General features: G+C 36.5%; 2 protein-coding genes across 2 annotated transcripts in view; both read left to right on the top strand.

Moving 5' to 3' along the window:
• Positions 1-264: 264 nt before the first annotated feature.
• Positions 265-9,391, top strand: LOC129274570 (uncharacterized). The gene is made up of 8 exons (XM_064108552.1): positions 265-521; positions 2,045-2,114; positions 2,928-3,393; positions 5,067-5,183; positions 5,550-5,612; positions 6,208-6,357; positions 7,351-7,482; positions 8,279-9,391. Exons 3-8 carry the CDS (start codon positions 3,019-3,021, stop codon positions 8,456-8,458), a joined length of 1,017 nt encoding a protein of 338 aa, XP_063964622.1. The 5' UTR covers positions 265-521; positions 2,045-2,114; positions 2,928-3,018; the 3' UTR covers positions 8,459-9,391.
• Positions 9,392-11,741: 2,350 nt separating this feature from the next.
• Positions 11,742-27,643, top strand: part of LOC129274085 (unconventional myosin-Id-like) — a 61,337-nt gene continuing 45,435 nt past the window's right edge. Inside the window, exons 1-2 of the mRNA XM_064108951.1 lie at positions 11,742-11,836; positions 23,682-23,890. Coding sequence (XP_063965021.1) covers positions 11,742-11,836; positions 23,682-23,890 — 304 coding nt within the window. The remainder of the gene's footprint in view (positions 11,837-23,681; positions 23,891-27,643) is intronic.

Genomic DNA, 27,643 nt, shown 5'->3' with positions numbered 1-27,643 from the left:
ACACATAGCACTGAGCCTCTGCATATTAATGCCAACTAAACGTTGCAGGGACATACCACATACCAAACAAAATTTAATGGTCCGCAACTTCCATTCTGATCCTGAAGCACCGTGCAAACACGCGATCGCACTAGAAATAGACTTCTGATGACATCATCACTGCATAACAATAGAATACGGAATTTCCTAAAAAGAGCCAAAATTCGGACCGCAAGTCAGGTCTCGCTTGCTTGCGAACTTAAATAAAAGCCATCAAGTCAATTATGCCTATATAGAATACACCTACCAATCGATGGAGGGCAAGTTTAATCAATGAACATTTGAAATAAAAGTTTTATTGCGCTAATTACAAAAGAAACTCATTCTCAGCAAAACCTAGTCTCGGGAGTTTTGTGCAGAACATGAATAACCACTCCCGTCAATCCCCGTGCTCAGATTTACAGAGGAAAGTACCTTTATTTTTGAGGGCTCTTCTCAAATAATTCTTCGAGATCGGAATTGGTGACCTGGAAAAAAAATAGGTAAGAAATCTTGTCTGCTTGTTTGATTAATATAATGTGAAGCTTATAGAAATGGACTGTATGTTCAAGTGATGTGATGGATGGCGGTCATAACCGTATGTGGATATTTTTCCGGGGTTTGGGGAACGCAAATTAAATTCGAACAAACTCAAAAGCGAGGGAGCGAACAGACCGAGCTTCTCATTGGGGTGCTTCACAGCATTTGTTGGGGATTTCGTGTACACTCGGTGAATTTTGTGATAATTTTCAGTAAAAAAATGTAAGTTTTCAAAATTTCTAGGGCAACTGCCCATGCCTCCCCCGCTGCATACACTGCAAAGGCATTGATGTTGATTTAACACCGCCTGGTATCTATATCATGTATATCGGTCCACACCATATAGAGGAGCGTTGAAACAACACCAGTTAAGAATCAAACCGATATTGGTTTGACACTAATTGGTGTTGCTTATTTGGTGTGAGCCTAATGCCAAACTGGTGTTGTTTCAACACCTCTCTGATGTGGACCGATATAAATACCAGGCTGGTGTCAAATTAACACCGGTGTTTTTGCAGTGTACGACCATGGTGGTGAAATCATATTGGTGGAAGCGCAGCAAACCCTGACGATTATGATCTCTATAAGGTTCAGCAAAATAAAAAAATTGGATAATTTCAATAACTATTTAAATAGGCCTACTCTCGTGTATTGATGGGCAATCCGCCTATCATGCATTGACAAGAGTAATGAGTAATGTCTAATACATTTTAGAGAATAAAGTGTGCCCTGAATAAGCATCGAGATAATGTCCTCTCACATTGGCGGCGGAAGCTAAAAAAGTTAGGGGGGTCCACCAGAAATTTTGGGATAGACACAGGTACAAAATTGGACAAGCAAAAAAAAAAAGGTGTTCAACATAAATTTTAGGGGGTCCGTCCCCCCCCCCCTCCTCAAATTTAGGGGGAACAGGACCCCCCCCCCCACCCCGCTTCCGCCGCCTATGTCCTCTCATCCTCTATACCTTTAGCCTCTTGTCGAGTCCCTGTCGGCTGCTTGCGAAGCAAGGGAGAGAGCGAAGCAGAGCGCCAGGCCTAATTCGCTTCGCAAATTAGGAAATCCCTCGCTTCGCTCGGGAAGCAGCCGCCAGGGCCTCGACAAGAGGCTACTATACCTTATGACTGCTGATCTGGATAACAGGCCACACTTTGCTGGATTCAAAATTGTTGAATTGCCCCCCCCCCCCCTCCCCTTTTCCGCAGCTTTTTTTTTCTTTACATTTTGAAAACTTGTTCTATGTTCAACTGAGTTCCTATTTAATTGTATTTGTAACATATTCATTTTGTGACCATTGGAATAATCCAAATGTGTTTGAAGATATATCCCAGATTCTTAATAAGTTGATAATGTAATAATAAAAATAGCTCTGAAAACTAGATAATCATTATGACTCACTTTGAAAACAATTGTCGAGAGATAAGTATTCAGTAAACATTACCGTGCACCCATGACCTTCCACAAACATATTCTAGTTTTGTTTTTACAGCTTCCTCCAGTACCTGTATCGTCAGAATTAAATTCAGCAACCTGGAATATGGAAACCAATGCCAATTACTGTGAGTCTGCTATTTTGTTTTGCAAATATCCTTATTTTTTGTTCCGATTATGATTATCCACTTGTTTCAACTTGCCTTGCTACAACTTAAACAGAAAAGTATGTTAAGGATTAAACGAAATGTTTGAATTAATGAAAGAAAGATCGTGACTGAATTAATAATTAGAGGTCAATACAGTTAGTATGAAAGCATAGTGAGTAGTCGATGGCTCTGAAATACAACTAAAAAATATGTTTCTTTTTTTCAGCATTTTCCTTGTTATTATTCTGTATGTACGCTAAATTTAGAACAACATAGACCAGGAATTTAGCACATTCTCATTCCACTACCTTTGTTGATATACTGTATATTCAGATGATGAGTTAATCATCGGAGCGGAGGAAATACCGTCATTTAATCTATAAGACAAAAGCACAAAAATTCATCTTTTGTTTAAAATCATCGTGCAGGCGAGATGCCCTTCAAACGACGCTCATCGTTTCGATACAAAATCAGTAGACCATGGTTATATCAATAAGCGGAGCAGTCATAGAAAATAATTTCCGTGCACACTTTGCACTTTGCAGGCAATTATATTATTCGGGAGGAAAGAGAAAGAGTCACAATAATCTTTTAATTCTGCGTGAACCATGCATTCAAAATATTGTTTGACTTTTTTTTATTTCAAAAGAACGCGTTGTTTGACTGTCTACGAGAAAGCCAACAAGAAACTGCTATATACCGTATACTTACAATGGTAAAAGTACTAGTTTTATACCGATCTGTCTTAACATCAAAAGAATAATAACTTTCATGTTGTTTTACTGCATGCAGTCAGGATTTCGGAAGCGCCATACTGAACTGACATCATACTGACGTTCATAATCAATTGGTTATTGGCACAATAAGGCTACAAAAAACTGCAATGGCAGAGGCGGATTTCACAATAGAGGAACACCAAGCAACGGAGCCACCACAGGCAGACGACGAGAGTGACCTCGTCAATGAAATCGACAACGAAAACGACTTGGGACGTAATAAAAGAACGTTAAAAGTAGAGAATGGCGGAAACGATATCGACAATGAGGAGGACGATGATGGTAGCAGTATGGATGTTACAGATAGACTGGGCGAATTCCCACGTCCAGATGATTGTAAAACAAATGGTTTTGGTGTTATGTCGAGGGCTAATGACGGTGAAAGACAAATGTTTGTCCATAGTTTCAGCGTGTCGACGTCTTCGTGGAGATCGTGGTCATCGAGAGTCGCTGCGACCACAAACATCGGCATCGTGATAAAGGTAAGATGATGTGCGTACGTGTGTGTGTGTGTGTGTGCGTGTGTGTGTTCTTTTTCGAACGACATAGGCCGTATTCTGAAGTCAGGTTTAAATTAGACCACGGTCTAAGCCTGTGCTGAAATTATGGGGAACCAAAAATTCTAACATTCTGTTTATATTGTATATTTCTTACTTTTACTATTTTGTTTCCTTTTGCTTTCATAATGAAGAAAAATACTTCAAAATACTTCCGTTATCATTCCCAGACAGTTTGGGTGTCATATGAGTCAATAAATTGGATGTGTACTGTTAGGGAGTTGTGCCCCAATCGGCTCTCCATAGTTAAACCACAACTTTAAACCAGGGTTTAATTCAAACCCGAGAGAATACGGGCCATACAGTTTGACCCCCCCCCCCCCTGTTTAGTGTGAATTTGTTATTGCTTTGTGAGGAGGTTCTGTTAGATCCACATAGCATACAGTCGAGTGTACGTATAAATATATACAGTAGTTCATTCGATTTATTGCTAAAATTAAAGATAACAAGATAAGAAGAAGACTTCCAAATACATTCAGCAAAATTTACCTGCAGAGCATCTCACTGTTATTTACCAACGGAAAAGGAAGACATTTTTGCAAACTCCTTCAATATCCCTTTTGAAAAACCGGTACAGCAAGATTATACCAAGAGCATATGCCAAGGAGCTAAGAGAAGATTGCCGTTATAAAGGAAAATAATATAATGTTTCCATTTCCGGCACACTGATTAACTTTATCTTTCTTTTTTTTTTTGCAGTTTTTGCGCCAAGGGGTCGAAACAGGCGAATTATTAAAAAAAAAAAGAATACAAATTTTCTAAATATTTCCGAATATTTTATAGTCTGGCGGTTGTTAAAAGTCAACAAAATAGTGAAGAAATTAAAATACCGGAATATTGTGTTTGTATGGCATGAGCAACCAAGGGTGCATGGAATCAAATTAACTACTGTTTAAATAAATATGTGTTTGACAATTTCGATGAACATGGACAAAAAATTGTTATTATGTTGAGTTGTTGCCTTGCATCAAACTCGTGCTTGTTGACGTTTACAGGGGAGACTTAGCTTTCACTACCTAGCCCACGACGCGGAATAAGAAAAATAGCCATCATAGCCACTTCTTTCCGTTTTCATTTTTTTTCCTTGAACATGTTAGAAAAGGGGTCAGCCTTTTGAGGTCCCTCCCCGGATCCGCCAGTGGTATACTGGTCTTGATGTGGTTTTGGCGGTGATGGTAACGGTGGCAGTCATCGTGGTGGTGGTGGTTGTGGTGGTGGTGGAGGTGGTGGTGGTAGTGGTGGTAGTGGTGGTGGTGGTGGTGGTGATGTTGATGTTGATTGATGATAATAACGATAATGATTAGCATGATGAGTATCATGATGTCAATGATGATTATTTTTGTGGTTGTGGTTGTGGTGGGGGTTGTGATGGTGGTAGTGGTGGTGGTGGTGGTGGTGGTGGTGATGATGATGATGATGATGATGATGATGATGCTGCTGATGATGTTTATGATGATGATGGATATGAATATGATAATGATGACGGATAAAATGTTGGTGACTATACGATTCCGACGCGAATAACAATTGTCATGAAAAATTATTATGTGACATTGATGATTAATCATGATTTTCTTCCACTTTTCTACCTTTCAAAGAATATCTCCCTCCTTCATGCGCTGTGTTCTGTTCTCCTCATCATCATGGGCATTCTCGGGGCGGTCGCTAAGAGCTACATGTCGTATCTTGTCCTAACCATCTGGAGTCCAATATTTGTAAGTAACTGATATATCTCAATACGTATTTTGATTTTTTGACGCTTAGGATTTGTCTCTTTAACCTATTTTTTAAGCGCTAAGCGCCGTTCTTTTTATCCTATTCAGGGGTTCTAAAAGTAGGGCTGGGATGCTGAGCCAAAAGAAAAGTGTGCGGACATGGTGAAGGAGGGGGGGGGGGGGGCTGACCATGAAAAAAAAATCAGATGATCATTCCTTCTAGTATATGGGGGTGTGTTTCTGTTTCATTCATATCCAGAGATAGGCGTGAAGAAAATGCAATTTGTTGTAATGTTCATCTTTTTTTTCATATAAGAGTATTGCTTAAAATTTCGTCTCAGTTTTCTTTATCTTTTTCTGTGACAGGTCTTCTTACCAACAAGTTTCACAGGGTTATCGACTTCCATAAGATTGCGAAGTAGTTCTCTCGTAAGTATTTTCAGGTCCTTAATTTGTTTATTTATTGATCTTATTCTTCATTTACATATATTATTATGTTCATATCTTAATAAATTTGTTGATTTATTTTTCTTTTCCATGGTTCATTTTCATTTTAATCAATGAATGAGATCATTCATGTTATTAATTAGCTCTTGCGTTTCTCGAATCTCCTAAGAATTTAGGAATTTAAGTATGACCAATAACAATATCTTAGATGAACCGTACATCTTATTGATATTGACCCCCCCCCCCCCCTCGCCGCCCCTAATGAAGCCCCGCCCTCCGGGGAGGTGTCATGTATAGGCCAAGTACAATATGTCCCTTATCATAATTGCAGTGCTTCAGTATTATCATGACGATGATGAATTTTACATCATTAATTTTATCACCTCATTTTGTATTGTATATTCATAAAATAATTATGTTGCCATCGTCACTTTGGTTGATTCAAATACTGTCGATGTAAGCCTTATATTGGTTTTTGTTCTTTCCAATCGATTATAACAATTTTCTAATACATGTATTGGCAAGATTATATGATAAATTGTGTGTATGTCTCTCTTCCCTCTCTGATGACCTCCAGATTCAAAGATTGATCGTCTTGTCGACACTGTCGACATTGCTTTCGTGTGGCTTGTGCATGGTCTTCACATTCTTCATCTTTCGAGACGGGCAGCTTGATTCCGATTGTAGACCGTCTCCAGCCATCTTGTCATCCGAGTGTCGACAGTCGGTAAGAATTCAAGATCCAGCCACACCGGAGAGACCAGTGGCGTACCTAGGATTTTCCACAGGGGGGGGGCAAAACCGTCCGCCAAAAAAATTGACAAGCAAAAAAAAAAAAAAAAAAAAAATGTCTTCGATCACATATAAAGGATTCCGTACCAGAAAAAAATTGACAAGCAAAAAAAAAAAAAAAAAAAAAAAAAAAAAAAAAGGTCTTCAAGTTCGTCAGGTGGGGCAAAGATACGTCTTTTGCATTGGTTGTGACTCGTCAGGGGGGGCAGAGTGCCCCCCGTAGGTACGCTAGTGGGAGAGACCCACTCCAGACCGACAAATGCTGTTACGTTATTGCCAATGATATAACATATATCAGTTTGGAGTCGCCTTCGCTAATGTGACTGTACCGATGATTGTGTTCACCATGCTGAGGACAGCATTTACAGAGAGGGTTAAATTCAACCCTCAATGATAGTCAAATCTTGATCTGTTGTGGATGTTCTCAAGTTGACCTCTGAATTTATTTGTTATTGTTATTTATTTCATGTATTATCTATTGATTTATTCATAAATTTATTGATTTATTATCTTTCTTTCTTATTCATTTATCTATATTTTATAATTTTATTCATTTATCTATTTTTATTTTTATCTTTATTTCTTCTTTATTTTTTATTTGTTTTATATGTTATTTAATATTTATTTGTTTATTAATTCAATTAATTCAATTGAGTTCAATTATTTATTTCATTTTAACTCAAACATGTTAATACAAAGTAATATAAGTCAGCTACAAATACTATAGGATTTACATTTTAAAGAAAAGGAGTATAATGTAGAGCATATGGAAATGGAAATGAATCTATTTATTCATTCATTATTTTATTTAATGTTGTATATGTTTATCTATTCCAAATTTTGTCGAATCTCCTCTGATAATATCACTTTGTCTTAAAGATTTCCCCTTGTGAGGTATATCCTTTATTCCTTTCTTTTTCGATGTCAGGTTTATCGTGTCCTCATTAATGTCGTGATCGTCTTCCTCTTCGTAATCGAGTTGATTGCTTCAGGTTCTTCTCTTCTCATCTGCGTCATCGTAAAAACCGGATGTGCAAGGACGCCCTCTGATAGACAACAGGTAATTGATTGTTGTCCATTTTTATGTTGGTTTGAGTGGCAATTAGTCATATTTGACTATTGTCGCCATTGACTTTAAACCTCACTTCTCACACAATGATATTATTACCAATATGCATGTATACATACATGAAATATTTATATCTTGTGTATCCTTTGAATATGAAAAAGATAATTACGCAAAAAGTTGTTGAATCTGTTAAATATGTTAAATCTTTTCTTAAGAATCTCAACCAAAAACAAGCCACTATCTTCAGACCAGTTCCAACTAGTTGCGCTTGCCCATGCCCTTTCAAAGATGCAATCATATACCAGGACAAGCACAAGACATTGTGCCGATTTTGGGGAAGAATCGTGTTTTTGTTGTTACACTGCAAGAAAAAAAATACTTGTTTTTTTACTTTAGACAGTAGAATAAACGAACTGGAAAGTGCAACAAAAGCATTGCCACACGTCGCCCCCCCCCCTGCATTTTTTACTGAAAAGTTCACAAAATTCACCAAAGGTGTGCACGAACTCTTTTAATTTCACTTGAAAGATACAAAAGCATCCCCATGACAATCCAGATCGCTTCCCTCTCTCGCGTTAGAGTTTCTTCAAAATTTTTGATGCGCCTAATTGCCCCCCAATCCCCCCCCCAAAAAAAAAAAAAACAATATGCCTACGGCCATGAAAAAGAGTATGACAAATCACACTTGTCCATGTTTGCTCTCATTCAGTAATATCACTATCTTTAGAAATTGTAATTGGACGAATTTTAAAATAATTTATGTTATTCTTTTTTTTTTCGACCTCAGCTCATCTCAAGGACCAGTAGGCCTATGTCTTACAAAAGGCTCGCAGCGCAAGACGAAAGGACTGTCGACTATTTCGAGGATCGGGCGGATTCGCTCGTAAATAATAACTCAAGCAATATGCATCAACGAAGTCTGAGTGCGCCAGCTCTTGTCAGTCTCTCAACAACTCAAACATGCTAAACGATTTGCAAGACGCTTCAAATTCTTGAACATGATAATGATGCAGGCATTGCTCGGCAAACTGGTAAAGTTGCAATACCTTGGATGGAATGATTGGGGGTGATAAATTTAAATTGGTTGTTTTAGTTAAAAACCTGCTATGGACAATTATATAAGAAAGTCCACTGGGAGTTCAATGGCACCAGAACAGGAAATTTATGTGGCTTTTTTTTCTAGCTTGAGAATACAGAGAAATTAAGTGGAATTATAGCCAAGACGGCACCAGCAGTGATCATCAATTCATTTTTGCCTTTTTGACTATGTTGCCGATATCGTATTCCAATGTCGATTAAGATGTCTGATAGAGTGCATGAACTTCAATACTTTGAAAACAATATAAATATTTTATTGCTATCATTGCAGTATATCCGTGGATAGAGATGCCGCGATTATCACGTCAAGGCTGTTTCTGCACTGCAAAAAATATGTTGATTTAACACCAGCCCGGAATCATCCACACCAGAGAAGTGTTAAACAGCACCAGTTTCGTTTTGGTCTAACAACCAAATAGGTGTTTATACAACACCAATTAGTACCAAAACAGCATCGGTTTGATTCCAAACTGGTGTTGTTTCAAGGCTATTGTGTTACATAAATTATATAGATTCCGGGCTGGTGTTAAATCAACATCGGAGTTTTGCAGTGTGGCTCTTTTATTGTTGTGTTGGCCTAATTCAGGGACCGACAACAAATTTCGTTAATTTATTTTGATATCATGGATTATTGTTTTGAATCATTTCCAATTACCCGGAGATAATTATGTCGGGGATGGAAAAAATAACATAAAAGTATGTACTATGCAATGATTCTTGAGATTTCTTTCTTGTTTATTATTATGATACCAAACTCGTTGGTAATGTTATTTGAAATAAAAGCGGTTTTCTATTACTTTAAGCAGTTTCTTTTCTGTTGTGTTGCTTTTTAATTTAGCTTAAAAATACCGGTAAGTGACGGGGATAATATTTTGCTTTATAATAAGGCGAGATAAACCTCATTGTGAGAATGCCTCATACATGTATATTTGGATCGGGGGATAGGGGGTTATACGGGTATTTCATTTGATTCCCCCTCTGATTTCGTCTTTAAAAGGGAAGTTCAACCTGACAAAAGGTTTATGGTAAAAATAATATTTTTAAAATGGTGAAGGTTTGAGGAAAATCCATCAAAGATTAAAAAGTTATTAAAGTTGTATTTTTTTTTATTTGCGACGTCATACTGTATGCGAGCAACTTCCCCATTGTCATGATTGTGACGAGCTTAATTCTTAAAGGGGCTAAATCCACTTTTGACCAAAATTGATTTTTTTTTCTTCTAAAAATGTATGTATCATATATAGACGTGGGAATCAAATCGTATTTGAAAATATCTGGGGAATGATAGTAAAAATAAATTTCAAATTTGAGTTTTATTCCAAAGTGAGCTAAATCCACTATATAATAATTAAAAATTGGTTAATTTTACTATACTTTACATAAAGTTATGCATTCAAATTGTTAGGTACATGATGCGGAGACAAGTTCACACCATCAGTGCAAATTTTAATGAAAATAATAGAATTTTACTATTTCATGAATATTTTTTAGCTGCTTTCGGAATAAAACATCGGTGTATCAGCGTCCTTAGAAAAGATGAAAAGTATTTGTTTTTCTTTTTTTAAAGTTTTTAATGGATAAACATTAGAAAATATGTAAAATGTACTTCGCTAGCGATATTTATGTGTTTCGTGTTCAATTTCCAATATAAAACATGTTTAAATTTGAGAAAATGGACATTCGACTAAGAGTTTATTTCAAAAGGAGGTAAATCCATGGAAAAATAAAATGTTAAAAATTATCACTCATTGATATTGAATGCTAGATTTTTATAAAACATGATTTAATTAATCTTAGGTGATAGCACTATCATAATATCAGAACAAAATAGCAGTGGATAAGGGAAAGTGATGAATTGAAATAAAACATTGATTTACAGAAAAACGCTAAAAGTTGATACAGCTTTTTTTTTTTTTTTTCATTTCGTGTAGTAAAAAAATGAAATTATTATTTTTCATTTACACCTCCAGTATATCGACAGATAAGGCATTCCACAGGCATTCCTCAAGGACAAATAACTTTAGATATCATGAACCATTCAATGAGGCCTAATTGAAATATATGCATTTTATATTACATAACGTATGGGGCAACCCCTGGAGCAACTGCTCGTACATAAAAAAAAAAACTAAAGCTTTTATGGATTTTCCTTAAACATTCACCTATACATGTTTTTATTATTTTTTCTAGTATTTTTACAACAATTTTCGTAAAGGTAAACTTCCCCTTTAATTGTTTTTCTCCTTTCTCCCCTCTGAAGATATTTTTCATTGTTTCCTTTTACTAGTAATAGATAGATAACTTTGTACTTGGCAACGCAAGGGGGGGCTTAAAGCCCCCTTACCCCCCCCCCCCCTCGGTCTCGTAGATCCGCCACTGTAAGACAAGGAAGAAAAAGACGAAGAAGAAGGGGAAGAAGAGGAAGAAGAACAAGAAAAAGAAGAACAAGAAAAGAAGGAGGAGTTCGGGAAGGGGAGGTGGCCTGGGGAGGAGGATGGGAGGCGTGCATATAACTTTAAAATTCAATATACAAAAAATTGTGTGTTTTTTAAAATCAGATTTTGTTTAAAAATTCCAGCGTTCTTGTCGTTTTTTACTTTTTAATCCCTAGCTATTTTTTAACGCGGAGTATATGCCTACCCCAAAAATTCTACCACCCCCGGCCCTCCTCAATTCGTTTTGGACTCAATTCAGTATCCAAAGGCGTTAAAAGGCAATTTGAACAAAATTAAAAAGTCAAAATGGTCAACTTCAGTGAAATATAACAGGAACCAAAGGGCAAGGCTCGAAGCGGTTTGGAGGAAGGGCTCGAAGCGGTGTGGAGGAAGGGCTCTTGGCCGAAAGTGGGGGCCGAGGGCGGGGACCAAGCAAAACCCATGACCTCATGTTACCGAATGAGTAGGGGTTTTCCCAGGAAAAAAAAACAGCAGTTGGTCGACTCGCAATGATTGTGACTGAGCATAGCATGCACATGTCATGCATGCATCAGCCGCATCGCAGCAGCGCCAGCGCTAGTATAGTACAGTTGTACGCGATCGATATACCGGTATAGCACAGTGGCATTACAAATCCAATGCAAGGAGTTTTCACCAAAGGAACGAGGAACCACTTGATAAAACTACAGCTGGAATAAAAGTTGGAACTTTATCATTATGGCTCATCAGGAGAGCGCTCAATTTGGGAAAGGAGATTTTGTTCTCCTGGATGAAATTACCGAAGATGCTTTCATGGCGAATTTGAAAATGCGGTAAGTTTTAATCAAATTTATATACCAGGTCTGGAGACATTAATCAACGACGTCGGATGATCGGCTACCAGCTACCGGGTAGGGGCGGGGCATCGCTTGGTCGTTTGCCTGGTCCAGCTCTGAATCTGTCGAATGTTGATGCCTATGGCTAATGTCGAGGCTATGCACGTTTTTTTAATATTTTAATGTAAATAGCTAAAACAAGTGAAAGGGAAACTTGATAGACAATAAACATACAGAGTGTGTGTGTTGGTTTTTTTCTTCAGATCTCTCTTTTTTTAACAAGGCCAAATCTGGGCGAGTGAAACTGAAAATGATGATGACCTTTTTTGTTGAATGTTGTTCCATTTTTCTAGCAAACATAGTCAGATCCGATCTCCATTTTCTCCACAAAAAGTATGTGCAGGAGGGAGCTAGGAGGGGGGGGGGGCTGGGATGGAAGACAGGGATTTTGCTGGTGCATTGTATCAAATCATATCATGGGACAGAGGTTTCTTCAGAACTTAGAAGTTCAGTGTTTCTTGGAAGTTTTATTAACATTTCTTTTGTAGCGTTCGTGTCGTTCCTTTTTCAACTAGATACCAAGTATTCTCAGGTTACGTCGGGTCATTCAGTATATAATATTTGTAGAAATACCAACATATAACTGACTTTTTCAATGGAGAGCAATGAAAACAATATCAAGCTTTGGTGAAATAATTCCTCTTTATGTACAGATAGTTACATGTACATGTATTTCTGTCTACAGAGATTTTGATTATTGCTTTTAAGGTTATTGATCTCAATCATTGTGGATCCATACTTGTATGATTAAATCTATAAAAGAAGAAAATTGTGTTCTTATACCTTGGTCACATTTGCTCTACGGCGGCTGTACGGCGAGTCGAAAACAGCCGTTTAAATTTTTTTTTTGTTCAACTACATACATGACATATAGGTGGTTTAAATTAAAATTAATAAATAAAACAGCTGTTTTCGACTCGCCATACGGCCGCCGTAGAGCAAATGTGACCAAGGTATAACCCATCCACATTTTGTTCACCAATGTAATGTCATGATATTGTTTGTCTCTCTAAATTAGCAAGCAAAATCATCCCATACAATCTTGTATCCAAAATCAAAATCATCAAATCCATCTCAGCCTGCATCAATTACAGGTTTTACATATTACAATATTACAATATTACAATTACATATTTTTGTACAACAACATTGTATGAATTAGCCCTAATCTATACATACGTAGGTAATTGCTGAGGAAGAGTGAGCTGAAGGAGAGTTTAACTTGTGACCCTGTATGGGCCTACATGTGCAGTCTTTCTTCCTCCTCAAAAGGGCGATGGCATGGTCGATTTGACTTCTACAATTAGAAAAGGAAGTCGCTCGAGCTATGTTTGTATTGAGGGAGTGTGTTATACCATGATGCATAATACTTGTGACAGGTTGTACATGTATGTAACCCACCTCTGATGTAACCCCTACATGTCAATGGAAATTGGGATCTCTCTCTTTACAATCTGCATGTACATACTAGTGTATGTGTCCAAAGTCAATATTTAGTAAGGGCACGATTCCTCCTGCACCCCCCCCTGCCTTTAATAGCTTCCACCCCCTCCCCCTTCCATATTCCTTCATTCCTCCATAGGCCCATATTCCTCCACCCCCTCCTCTCTTCCCTCCTGCCCCTCCCCTCCTTCCTTCCTCACCCCTACCCTCATCCTTCCCCTCTCCTACCCTCTCCCCCTCCCCTACACCCCCCCTCAAATCTCACTTACAAAAAGAAATTTAGTGAAATGAGGAAATTTTTTCTAACAAAAATCTCCAGACAACTTTTTTCAATTTTATAAACTTCAGAACCAGCAATCTCATTGTTCAAGAAGTCAATAATGTAACTTTGAAGAAAAATAGTGTCTCCAGACTGAACATCGCCTGTCTGAACATTGCCTAATTTAATAGGATAGGAAGCTAGCTTCTCCATGACCGCCCAGACAATAAACAAGCCCCTCAGTCACAGCTGGGTTCAACCCTCAAGAGAAAGTATGAAGACCACTTACTGCATTCTTCAGGAATGACTTCATTGTATACATGTACATGAGTCACACCCAGTGTGTATTCTTGGCTTTCAGTTTGGGCGGTGCAAAGAGAAATTACTATTTTGGTGTGATTTTATAAGTTATGATGCTGTGGGAGCTGGGAGCAGTCCAATAAATTTGTGAGAATTGACAAACTTTCTGAAATGAGTCATGCCATTTCATGCTGTTGGGGTCATGAGTTCATAAAAACCGGCAATCGCTACATAAAATAATTGTCATCATCTTCCTTGTATCCTTGTTTGGTGTACACATAAACTGTCTTTGTCTTTTTTGCCCCACCTTTGTTCTTTTTTTTCCTTCTGATTTTTCTGTTTCTCCTCTTCCACTTCTTCCTCATCCAACCCAGTTTTCTTTTGCTCTTCGAAATCATTCCCTATCAAACATTTCTACAATTTAAGCAAAATTATTGATTAGTCATTTTGATACACCTTACTTTTTCCCACAAGTCACAACCCAATTTATGAATATTGTTTTGAGGAGATTTGTCATACATTATTTGTTTTGTACAAGTAACATTTTTTATGGCTATGTGATGTGCTTGTTGTAAATTTGTAATCAATATTATGTCAATGTACATGTACCTTGTAGAGTACCGCATTTTTTTGTAATGTATAGGGAAAAAACAAATACAGAGATGGAGAAAGAAAGGGAGAGTAATGGAAGAAGGCTGGTTTTCTGCCCCCCCCCCCATCAATCAGGGTCTGTGCCTGCAGACTAATGATTACCCAAAATTCTTCAGTCATGCTTCTGAATTCACATCATTTTCTAATTGAGTCATGATTCCATCATTTCCATGTCATCCATTCAGAAGATTGCCACAGGCTTGTTATGCTTGAAATCAAGAGGATACAATGAATTGTGAATCAAAAGCAATTTCATGAATTGGATGATAATAGCAGAAATGGGTAAATTTCATGATCCCATGATTCCATTATTCTTTCTACCACTTTTAGGTTTTCAATCAAGGTAATGGACTTTCATTGAATGGAGATGGACTGCATGAATGGAATGATTCCAAAATCAGTAGGCTTATATTCAGACACCAACATTCATGCTTCAAATATATTAAAGGTTAATATGCAAATATGTGCATCATGATGATTGCGAATAGTGATTACATGTACAGGGTGCTACATAACTTTTAAGAAGCACTTGCCCAGTCAGGCAAGTAAACTTTTTAATAGTTGGAATATACATGTACTTGCCCAAAAATCTATTTCACTTGCCCGAAAAAATCCTTGAAAAAAAAGTTTTACCTCTTATAAGAAATTTTTGCGGTTTTATAAACCATTGACCCTTTTCTCTCTTTTGACATGAACTGATCTACCTTGTTATTGCATTTCTTTTTCCAAAGTGGTTTTATCTTGCCTGCCATGACCAAAATTAGGGTCAATATCATATCATCGACCCTAATTTTGGTCATTCCACTGTGAGAATTTTGTTTGCCCAATTCGGCAAGTAGTTTTGGTCTTTACTTCAAAACACTTGCCCAGGGCAATTGGGTATTAAAGTGCAATATGTAGCACACTGATGTATATGAAAAGTAAAGTCCATTCAAAGTTCATTGTTTCAGGCGAACAGCCTACTGAAAACTATTTTATGGAATCTGAATGTTGTTTGATGATATAAAAGGTCATTATTATAAAATAAACAATGTGCATGCAATGTAGTGTTACATGTTATACATTTTCAAATAGTGAAGTGAATGTAATCCCAGGGGGGGGGGCAGACAAATTTATTGCTGTACACACGCGTGACCCCAAAAACGCGTTTAAAGGTTTTTTTTTCAGTTTTGGATGCGGTCCGCACGTGGACTCATTAAGGGTATCAAAAACACTGATTTTCAAGAAAAAGGGTGGTTTTGAAAGACTGGTCAATGGACAATCACGGGGTCAAACATATATTAGGGTATGTTTTTTCCCCAAAGCTTTTTTATTAAAGACTAGCCAAACGTGTTTAGGGTATGTTTTTTTTTCCCAAGCTTTTTCCCTGAGGTCATATTTTGGCGACAACTTGTTTAGGGGCCATAATGTGTATAAAATAAAGCCTGCGAAAAACTTGTTTAGGGGGTTATTTTGCACACAGAGAAAAACTCGTTTAGGGGGTGTTTGGAAATTCCTTGGTCACGCATGTGTAGGCCTGCAGCAATATATATTTGACGTGTGTAAATCCCTTTAATAGGCGTTAGGCCCTGATCGTTTTGTTTGGGTCTATACCTCAAACTTACTACTTTAATAGACCTGCGTACATTTATGGTTCATTGTGCAGACATTTAAATAAAAACATTATTTTTTATAATCTCAGTAGATCTACAAGTAGGGCCTATATATACATGTATTAAAGGCTTTTGGCCAGCCAGAATTTTGAAGTATTTCGGCCAGCAAAACATTTTAGGCTCACAATTGACAAAATTTTGGTGGTTTAGGTCCGAAGCTAAAATATTACTTGCCGAGATTGACATCAATGTCACACAGTGCAGCAGGCCAAAGCATATACAATGTAGGCCTACATGTAGATGTACGTACACTGTGCGGCTGTGTGAGCAATTTTTATGGGTGTTATTAATCAGGCTCAAAACTTCACAATGACTGAGGGGCTCCTTGCTGAACCAAATCTTGGTAGTTCAGTTTTGTGTCAGGTATATTTTGATGGACCAAAATCTTTTCAAGCTAAAGTCGCAAAATAGAGTACAGTATAAACTGTAGACCTTCATACTAACCATGGACCTAGGTCCATGTACTATGAACATACTACAGTGTTGGCTTAAAATGTAGGCAGCACTACCACTACCAGCCAAGGTCAGGAGTTTCATAAAAACAGGATATCCTTCAATGCTGTGCATTTCCTAATTTTGGTGTTTTGAAAAAATAGGGCATCCCATTTCCAATTCAGATTATTAAAAATATTGACTGGCCAAAATTTATCTTTCACAATTAAAATTTGGGCCTGCCAAAAACAGAGCACAACCATGCAAGCATCCAGGCATGTAAGATCTTGGATTTTTGTCGACAACTCAATACCTTTCCCAGCCAAAATTTTGACTTTTACCAAAAATGCTTTCAAATCAATTTTTTGCTGGTCAAAAATCATTTTGGCCCGCTAGTATATTATGCTCAGCCAAAAGATTTTTGGTGGGAAAGGAGTGACAGCACAACCTGTGCATGTATACAGTTGAATAATCCTCTTTCCTATGAGATGTATTAAAGGTAAAGTCCACCTCAGAAAATGTTGATTTGAAACAATAGAAAAAAATCAGACAAGAATAACATTTGCTGAAAATTTCATCAAAATCGGACGTAAAATAAGAAAATTATGACATTTTAAAGTTTCGCTTATTTTTCACAAAATAGTTTAATATGCACAATTCAGTCACATGCAAATGAGAGAATCGATGATGTCCCTCACTATTTATTTTGTTTTTTATTGTTCGAATTATACATTATTTCAATTTTTGCAGATTTTACAATAAGGACCAACTTGACTGAACCATATTTGTTAAGCAAGGGTAATTCAACATGTTCAGGGAGAAATAAAACTTTGTTTCACAGGACAGTGAGGAAAAAATTATCATATTTCATAATGAAACAAAAGAAATAGTGAGTGAGTGATGTCATCAGTTCCCTCATTTCCATACCAACCGGTCCTTTATGTAACTGTTTTGTGAAATTAAGCGAAACTTTAAAATGTCATAACTTTCCTATTTTACATCCGATTTTGATGAAATTTTCAGTGTTATGCTTGTTGGATTTTTCTCTTTTTATTCAAATCAACTTTTTGTTGGGGTGGACTTGTCCTTTAAGAATGGTTTTGAATTCATGAAATAAAAGTGCTTTGTAATGTAAACCTTAATTTTTTTGAGAGATAGGAGTGCAAGCAGGAAATACTTCAACTCCGGAAGGAAATGAAAGGATGAATTGCACAAAACTAAATCCATATGAAACCTCCAAAAACGATTTTGAGTATTAAATACCGTACATGTACTGTTTGATCATCAATGAATTGCATGGCTTGGGGGTATTATTTTGCTTGAATTTATCAATTAAATTCAGGGAGCAATCGGACCTCTGACTACATGTATCTTCCTACTGTTGTTTATTTGAAAAAGAGTAATTTGCAGTCTTTCTGAGATTGATCTGTTCCTCTTGGTTATAATGTACATTTGATTAAAAAAGTTAGCCAAATTAGTGTAAAGGGAAGACATGATTGCACTGGGGGCCTTTTCATAAAGCTGTAGAGCGACTTTATAAGAACAACTGACCAGTGAACCTTTCTTCCGCGCTTAACCCTAAGAAGACTGGGGGGCTGATTCAGCCCCCCTCCTCGACATTTTTCTTGATAAATCCACCGCTCGATAATTTTTGACCGCGTTGCTCGTTGACTTGTTACTTTCAAGTTTCGCGCAACTTTTAAGACCAAAATTGTGACCCCGGGTACGCGGTTCCGAAATTACGCAACATTTCATAAGTGCATGCAGACCCAAAATTACTCAAAAACGTGAATTTGTGTACAAATCCAATATGCAAATAGTGTTTTTAGCCAAAATTCATAAAATGTGTCATTATTTGTCCTTTTATTGCTTAAAATCAATTAATTTTATCTTATTTATGGTCAAAATAATGTCTCCGACGATTTCCATTGAAAAAGCAATAAAAAACAAAAAGTAAAAAAACAGAGAAATACATAAGAAATATGGAAAACAATAGAATACATAGGAAAATAAATGTGATATTGGAATTTTTGAAAAATAAATTTGATTAGATGCCTATCTAGAGTATGTGAAACAAAAATTAGCATTTTAGGGGCATAATTTTATTAATTAGAGCAAGCGTATGATTTTACGCATAAATTAGCATAATTAATTAGCAATGAGATTTTTCGAGGAATTTGATATTATAGTTTTGTAGATAATGCCATGGGTAATGCACGTGCCAATTTTCGTCGCGATTGCGCGATCGACGGCCGAGATCATAAGGGGGGGGCTGAACATCCCCCCCCCTCCCCAGTCTTAGGCTTAGAAATAGCCCAGCCCATTTTATAGGGTTAACCATCGCCAATGAGTATTTTTGGTGCATACCATTTACCAAGAGAAAGGATCACCAGTCGTTCTTAAAATCGTTCTTAACTTTATACGAACAGCTTTTAATATGAAACACCCACGTGGGGGGGGTGGCCATTTCATAAAGCTCTTCGTATAATGTTAAGAGCGACTTTAAGAACGACTGGTGAACCTTTCTTGTGTGTTCTGATCAAACATAAAAAATCAGCCCCATGACCAATTTTAAAGCTTCACATACATGTACATGTATGTACAGGGCCGCCCAGGTTGTTAAGCGTTAAACGCAAGCGAGCTTTCATCAAATTGACATTTATTGCACGGCAAAGACAAAAGTAAATAATGTTTTGTGGTCCTGTGAAGTTAGTGTGTACATAGTGGATTCATGATTGCTTTTAATAGATAAACGTAAAATGCAAATTATTGTCTGAGTACATGTATTGGCTTGATCTCAGCCAGTATTATTTGAACCCTAAAAAAAGTGGGTGCTCATTCGTGCTAGAATTGTGCCTGTCAGATACACTCAGTCAAATTATATTATAGTCACAGTGTATAAAAACATTGTACATGTATCCTTTTAAACTTATAATCAAGTTATTTGTTATACAAATTTTACAGATTTACCAGGCTGGATATCTCTTTTTTTCATAGATTTAATAGGAAGTTGATTTTATTAAAAGCAAGGCAAGACTTTCTCTTTCTGTTTCCAATTGGCCTCGCTTCTTGGGAAGGTTTTTCTTCTCCATAATTGTAATTAAAAACTAGTGTGGTATACGAATTGTAGTACTAAGTTTCAAGTTGAGGGTGTTTTATGACCCAATTCTGTGTGATTAAATAGGCAATGGAAAGTCAACAGCAGTGAAAATTAGTTTGAGCTACATTGTAACTAATAAAAGTTGGGAGTTTAAGACCATGAATAACACATAGTCTGCAGGCACAGACCCTGATTGAAACTTTGGTCAACAAGTACATGTACATGCAGGTCTTCACACACAGACTAATATAGCACATACATGTGCAAGTAAAACTTGCTGTTTCAAGAGGACCTTTGGGACACAAGTCATTATAATAGGCTGTGCATTCAGACCCCTTATTAACTCAAGTGAAGGGTTTGCACAGAAGACTACTTGACAAGCTTGTGTGAAAGGGGCCTGTTTAGGGTTGCAATCAAATGCAACTCCAAAAATAGAATGCATCTTGATTCCAACCAATCAAAAGTATGTACATGTACAGGGGTCAATTGACAATTCGTCTAAGACACCGTTCTCACTACCTTCCTAAAACTAGTTTTAATACTGGAAACTAGTTTAACTTGTAATGAGAACGGTCAAAGCGATCTTGGAAGCGATCTTCCGAACCGGTTCATAAAACCACCTCGCGATGTAGTTTTCAAGATCGCTTTGCTTCGTTAAACTGGTTGCAGCGTGAGGACACAGCCGTTCTTCGGGAAGCGATCTTCGCACATTTTGAGCGCGTAGAATGCCTACGATGCGGTTTTGAAGATTGTGCGAAATGTGTCACCCCACTGAGAGTGTTCCCATAGCAAGAAGATTGCTTTTATATGTGAAGTGATCTTAAATAAAACCACTTTCGGGTGATCAAATGGGAACGCTAGCAAAGCGATCTTCCACACTGGTTTCCTGAAACATTTTCCAGTAAACTAGTTTTAGAAAGCGTAATGATAATGGGTTAACTATTACCAACTCGTCCACTCATCATGCGGTGTACAGGTACATGTACATGTACCTTCATCAGTCTATTGCCATTCTGTCCATTAACATATCGTCTAACAACCATTTGGTCAAATCATCACCATATCTAATCACCAGTTTGTCTATGGCTACTTCGTCCCTGAGCCAGTTTGTCTCTTCAAGTTCATTCATTTTGCCCAATTAACACAATTGAATGCAAGTTTATTGCAACACCCCATTTAAAAATTAAACATTGACTTCAATGGGGCTAATTTAATTATACATGTATGAGGTCATACATGTACATGTACAGTACATCATGTTCATCATGTTCAACCAAAATATGGTATCAATAATGTTTAAAAAAAATGATGACATCACACTTCGGTATTTAAATCTAAATATTATAAACACGTACACTGTATTATAAGTTATCAGTCTTTCTGCCATAAAGCCATACATGTAATTGTACAAAGGATTTTGGCATTTTGGTCAGTTGTAACTGGCCTTCTTGAGAATATCATTCAAGCTTTTCCTTTATAATAAAAAATGCTTTTCAACGAATTATGTTCACTCTTTCGTGATAGATTGATTCTCTCCAAGTTGTTGGAATGCATTATACACTATATAATAACACATTAATATTGTACAGTACTTGACTCTTTCTTTGTCTTTTTTTTTTAAATCACTTCCTTTTGAAAGCCACTGACTCATCTTGATCAATATATTAGAGTGGTGATGTTATTTCCCTTTTCTTCCGACACGTACATGTATGTGAATTTATTTATGTCACCTTTTGTGATAATTGTTCCTTTTGTGGCTATATGTATTGTTATGAATTAATGGAGGAGGCATAATGAATTGTGCTGGAGAGGTTCATGGACATACATGTACATGTAGTCTTGACTGCCTTGTACCTTTCCACTTCAAATTTTACTCTATTTACAATTGATCCCTGCACATACAGTATTATGTTCCTCAAATTCGAGAAAATGCTCGGATTCAAACCTAAATGGTACAGTGTATATATAGACCTAGCTTTTTATACAAAACTTTGAGCAATATGAGAATTTGATAGTTGAAAATCAAATTGAAGAGGTAGTCCTGAGAAGATGATGCCTGCTGGAAATAAATGGAAGAAACATATTTTCCATAATCGAAGGGGCAAACAAGAGAAGGAAATCAAGGAAAACAAGAAGGAGAAGAGGAGGAGTAAGACTAATAAAGAGAAGAAGAAGATAAAAAGGAGGAGGACGAGGAGGAGAAGAAGATGAAGGAGAAGTAGGAGGAGTATGGGAGGGGGAGAAGAAAAAAAAGAGGAGAAGAAGGAGAACGGAGAGGATAAAAAGGAGAAGCATTGCATTGATGAGGTCTGAAAAAATAGACTACAGAGTTCACTATTGTGGAGACTTCCATGACTTGGTCCAGCAGGGGGTTCCCCAAAACTGTACTGTGAGTCATTCAGCTGGAAGGGGGTTTCCCCCATTTACCTGCTGTGACATACAAAACACAGAAATCCCTCAACCAACTTATTCCTTTCAAAAATTCTGTATAAACCTTTAAATATATTCAATCTGCTTTCCAATTTTCTAATTTTTCCGTAAAGGTTACAACATGTATTCATTATTTTTATGCCACAAAGGGAATGTATTTTGATCGGCCTTGTACATATGTATGAGGTCTTAGTGCACTAAAAAGAGTCTTCACTTTAATTCAGGAAGCTACATGTATTTTTGAATGAAACTTGAAATAAAATGTTTAGTTTCTTGGTAAACAGCATATTATTGAGTATTTTGTATCATCATGAGTGCCAAAGTAGTACATGATAAATATAGATATACATGTAGGCCCTTGATTTTTTTTTGGTTTGAATTTTTGTCTTCAGTTGGTCAAGTACGAAAGAGAAAAACGCAAAGTTCTGTTAAAAGGATGTGGCAGAGCTTTACAAGTGTAGTTTTAATAAATTTTGTTGCGTTTGTAATTCATGTATCATCAATGACATCAGTAATTCTTTGGTACATGTACAGTACAATGAGTAATTTTCTTTATTACTTTAATATTTCAACAATGCTTGTAGGACTATCCCTTGTCATCGATCAATGTAAAATAAACTGTACATGTATGCTTTTCGTTTCAAGTACATGTAGTTGCATGTGGCACCGTGGCAAGAATTTCTTTGCAATTCACCCGTTTCATATTGTATCGTACATAAAACACTCTAGATCAAAAATGAGGAAAAGGATACGCATGTACAGTGCAGTGACTGACCTACAAAGGTTTGTGGCCGATCCCATCAATTTATGGTGGCAGGGAAGCGTACATGTACATATAAATTATTATCTGGACGAAGAAATCCAATATAGAAATTAATTTCAAACTCATCTACCGTGTGTGTGATGAACTTTATAGTTTACATGTATGCATCAGTGCTATGTTCTTTAGCAGTGGTGTTTTCCCACGTTTCCCTATTGTCAATAATGAGCTTTGTTTTTAATATGTTGGTTGTCAGAAAATGGTATCAGTGAGAAGTGAATTGAAGTTGGCATTGGTTAATTCATTTATCATGCACTATGAATTGTTCCTATTGGCGACAAAGATTTTGTAATCCATCCTTGTCATGGTGAAGAATATCATTTGCCATTGCACCAATCAAATTATACGAATGTTTTGATTATCCTTTTGTTTTAGATTATCAAAACTGAATGTTGATGAATATGTTCCATTTGAATCACGTACATGTGATTGACGTAAATCAGTGCACTGTACAGGATAATGAAGTTTTATTTGAGTTACAATGCAATTTTTTTTTTAACTTTTAAAGTCACCTACAATTTCCATTGAAAAAAACAATATGAACACATACAGAATGAAACAATCAAGAAAAATCTTGGAAATATTCTGTCAACATTAACATCCAAGGTCTATTGGAAAGCGAATAGATTTCTTTATGATGTAGAACAGAGTATTCTAATCTCTCTTTTTCACTTCCTCATCTTCCTCCATCTCAGATTCCAAAAGGGGCGCATCTACACATACATCGGAGAAGTAGTGGTATCCATCAACCCATACAGAACTGTCAACATTTACGGAGATGAGCAGGTTAATGACTACAGAGGGCGGGAGATCTACGAACGGCCCCCTCATATATTTGCCATTGCAGACGCTGCGTACAAGTCAATGAAAAGGAGAGCCAGGGACACATGTATTGTTATATCAGGTATTGTAAATTGTACAGTATTCATTATTTTATTAAAAATAATAAATTGAAACCACAGATATTATATTGAAAAACAAAAAGATAACAAAATTATATTTGAGTTTTGACCATCCATTCTTTGGGCGAAAATTTTAAAATTGAGAATAAATCAACAACCAAAAATTTATCAAATTTTGAAATATTAGAAAAAAACATAGATAAAGCACTGATGCAGAAATATAGGTTTTGGGCCATTGGGGAGTGTTCAATTTGTGAGCTTTTAAGTTTTAAAATTCTTTTCATATGTACATTTACATGTAGGAAGAATTTAAGGTGGAACATTGGTGTCCTGCTCTGAACCACTATTAGAATTTGCACCTTCAGAACTCTACCTGTTTGCCACACTGAGTGCAATATTAAAAAGATGAATGCTATATTAAACACTTCTGTCGTACATTGTAACCAAATACCCTTTTCTCATGATGGTTTCTAAACCCCGGACTATCATTAACCCTACATACTATCCTTAGTAAACTCTGTACTATACTTTTTCGTGTTTGCACTGGCCAACTATTCTGCCTAACCCAGACAAGCATACATGTATGATACAGCGCTTTAATAGTATCTCTGATTGGACCACACAGCTCCGTTGTGCCTAGGGCGTACATGGAGCAACACATGCTTGTGTAGGCTTCCACCAGTGCAAGAGAAAATATAAAGACTTTTCAAAACTTGATCATGTTCAGTGTCACATTCTCGATGCTGAAGGTCGCAAAATCAGAGCTGATCGCGTTTCCAAACATACCTTTTTTCGGCTTTTATTAAATTTTCCTCTGAATCGCGATCTGAAATACATTGTATGACCGGGAATGGGGGACATTGGACACACACTTTGTCATTATATATCCATGTTTTACGTTTCCAATCATGATTCATGTTGCTGTTTAAATTTGAAAATCAACAATGAACACACCCATCATGGGTGTAAATATTACACACCTGTGTCTTGTCATCGATGGGCAATTATTCATATGCTGCCTGGATGGATTATTAATATTTTGGACTTTACACAGTCATTATCAACCTCTTGATATCATACAGAATATTTGATACCCATAAACATGTACATGTATGTAGGTTAATGATTCATGGAATTCTTACATGTATCTCTGATTTCCAGAAATGTCAGACTTTACTCACTGATACAGACTTCATAGTTTCATTTCTTTCTTTATTTTCAACAGTGTATTACAATGTACAAACAATATTAAACTTTGGTTACACTTAGATATAATACTTTTTAACGGAATGACTTTGTTGGGTTTATTTTTTATTCAACATGTATGCAAAATATTAAGTGTTAGATTTGCTGATAAAAATACACCATCCATGTTGGCACAAAGCATTGTATTTAAAAAAATGTTTGATGCATATAGGCTTGTCCCTTGAATAAAATTTTCAAGTATTAAAACATGGCTTTAGAATTGAAATAAAACATTCTTTATTTTTTGTTTTGAAAATAGCAAAAACTAATTTTAAATAATAGGTTTAAATAATATCAGAATCCACATAGTCACAAAGAAGGCACTTCATAAGACTGAGTTGGTCAAAATAATTAGCAGGTTCTATAAATATCAATAACGTATTGAATAAACTCTCACATTTTTATCCATGACCACCGGTATTAATCAGCAATGTCATGTGTGCATCACTGCACCTGTTTGTTTCGTAGGCTGGTGTCGGTATTGATCAAATTAGACAGAATCAAGGACAAATAGGCTTTATTAGACCCCATCCACACTAGGGGAAATATATTATACACTAGGGATTATCGGCATGGAGAATAAATTCATGTTACTGTCACTTTTAGTGTCAGCCACTAAAAATGGACATTTACGCTAGTATTTACCTTTGAATCTACGCACATAAACAATATAAATGTGGTAATAGGGACCAGCGTAATATTGGATTTATTTCTAATCTTAAAGAATAGCTTTTAAGTCTAGAATAGATTTATATTCAATTATTACCTATACAAGGCATTTTAGTAGATAAATAAATATCATATTTCGCTCGCTACGTTCAATCTGAGACCAACGAGGTATAAAACATTTGCCATGTTGTCCTCCCCAGGCTTTGCCCATAGGAATCCTGTACAAAACACTAGAAGGCAATATTGGCCATATTTCTGCTAACGCGCTTGCACAGTAGGAGCCGATTTTGATCGATAATTTCAGTATTCGAAAAATCTGTCTGGAACCAGTTTATGAACCAACGCATTGTAGATTTCTACGTGTTAAGTGTATGTGCGCTTCATGCATGATGCGCGACTGCAAAGTAACAATTTACGTCACAATTGCTTATTAAGGGCTACTTCGCTAAGTTCGTGGATAACCTGAAATCAGAAGTAGTGATAAGCAAACAATTGTTCCAAATAATAGCTTGAAAATTATACAGCCTCAGGTAATAATAATAATGACTGGCTCTTTCGGGAAACATCAAATATGTTGCCCTTTAATAAAAGAACCATATTGCCCTCGACTCTAAATACTCGGGCCAATATGATTCTGTTGCGGGCGACATATTTGATGTTCCCCTCAAGGCCAGTCAATATTATGTAAACATTCTAGCTTTACATTTATTAAATCCACAGAGTTTAAATCTAAATATGATATTCGGCTAGTCCCTATTCACGGCCGATCAGGGTTTATTCTAAATCCTTGAAATTCAGAATGTACTTGTATGTTTATGTGTTGTCAAATGGACATCATGAAAGCTTGCGCATAATGAGCCCCTCCCTTTCATTGAGAAATTTCAAGTTCAGTGTTGACCTTTTGGTGTTGGTGTTTGGCCAATTTTAAATCAATATAGCGCCAAATATGAAATGAAGCTGATCACCAGATGATTCTTATTACACGGAACAGGGAACAGTTTTGAAAGTGGGGGGGGGGGGGGGCTAACCATGCAAAAAGTCACAATCAGATGGTCATGTTTACATTTTTGTATACGATTTTGGAAAAAAGGTGGAGGGGGGGTTCAGCCCCCAGCTCCCCCCCCCCCTGGTTCCCTGGCCCCTGCAATACATGTACATTGTAGATGTCCAGCTACTGGTAATATAAATATATTCTATTATGCATTTAAAAAAAATGGTAGTGTGAATGAGGAGCAGGTAAGAATCAAGGACAAATAGTTTTTATTAGTCCCAATCAAGGACAAATTTGTATGGAAATCCACCCAAAAGGGTATTAGTCTGTGGATTCCCAGACTCCTTTGGATTGGCACCGTCAATAAACATTACATTAAAAAAGAATAACAGAATATATTATGATAATCTTTTTACTAATATATTAAACACAATTGTGATTATGACTTTTGCAGGTTTTTAAGTTTAAATTTAGTTCCAGTGCTGTATTTCTCTGAATTTAAGCATATTTGCACCTAGAGGTACTGGGCTCAATTTCAAAATAGTTCTGTCAAATAGATAAATAATCAGACATAATCTTCAATGGAAGTACTGGTTTGAAGAGATTATCAAAGTTTTTGAAAATTTTTAGAACTTATACATGTATTCTGGCAATGGCAGAGACATGATTGACTGTTCTTTATTTTTGTTCAAAATTATTCATTGGTTTTAATTCAGTTTGACTTCGAGTTGTTGAACCTTTTAGAATGTAGAAAACACTACATGTACAATTTATGACCTTCAAAATAATGAAAAGGTTAGCTTGGCCTACACATCGATGCTGTCATTTACTACATGTATGCCTACACTGT

Source organism: Lytechinus pictus, chromosome 13 (assembly GCF_037042905.1).
Source record: "Lytechinus pictus isolate F3 Inbred chromosome 13, Lp3.0, whole genome shotgun sequence".
NCBI classification, from domain to species: Eukaryota; Metazoa; Echinodermata; class Echinoidea; order Temnopleuroida; family Toxopneustidae; genus Lytechinus; species Lytechinus pictus.
Note: the sequence above shows the minus strand (reverse complement) of the source record. Positions and strands in the feature narration are given on the sequence as shown.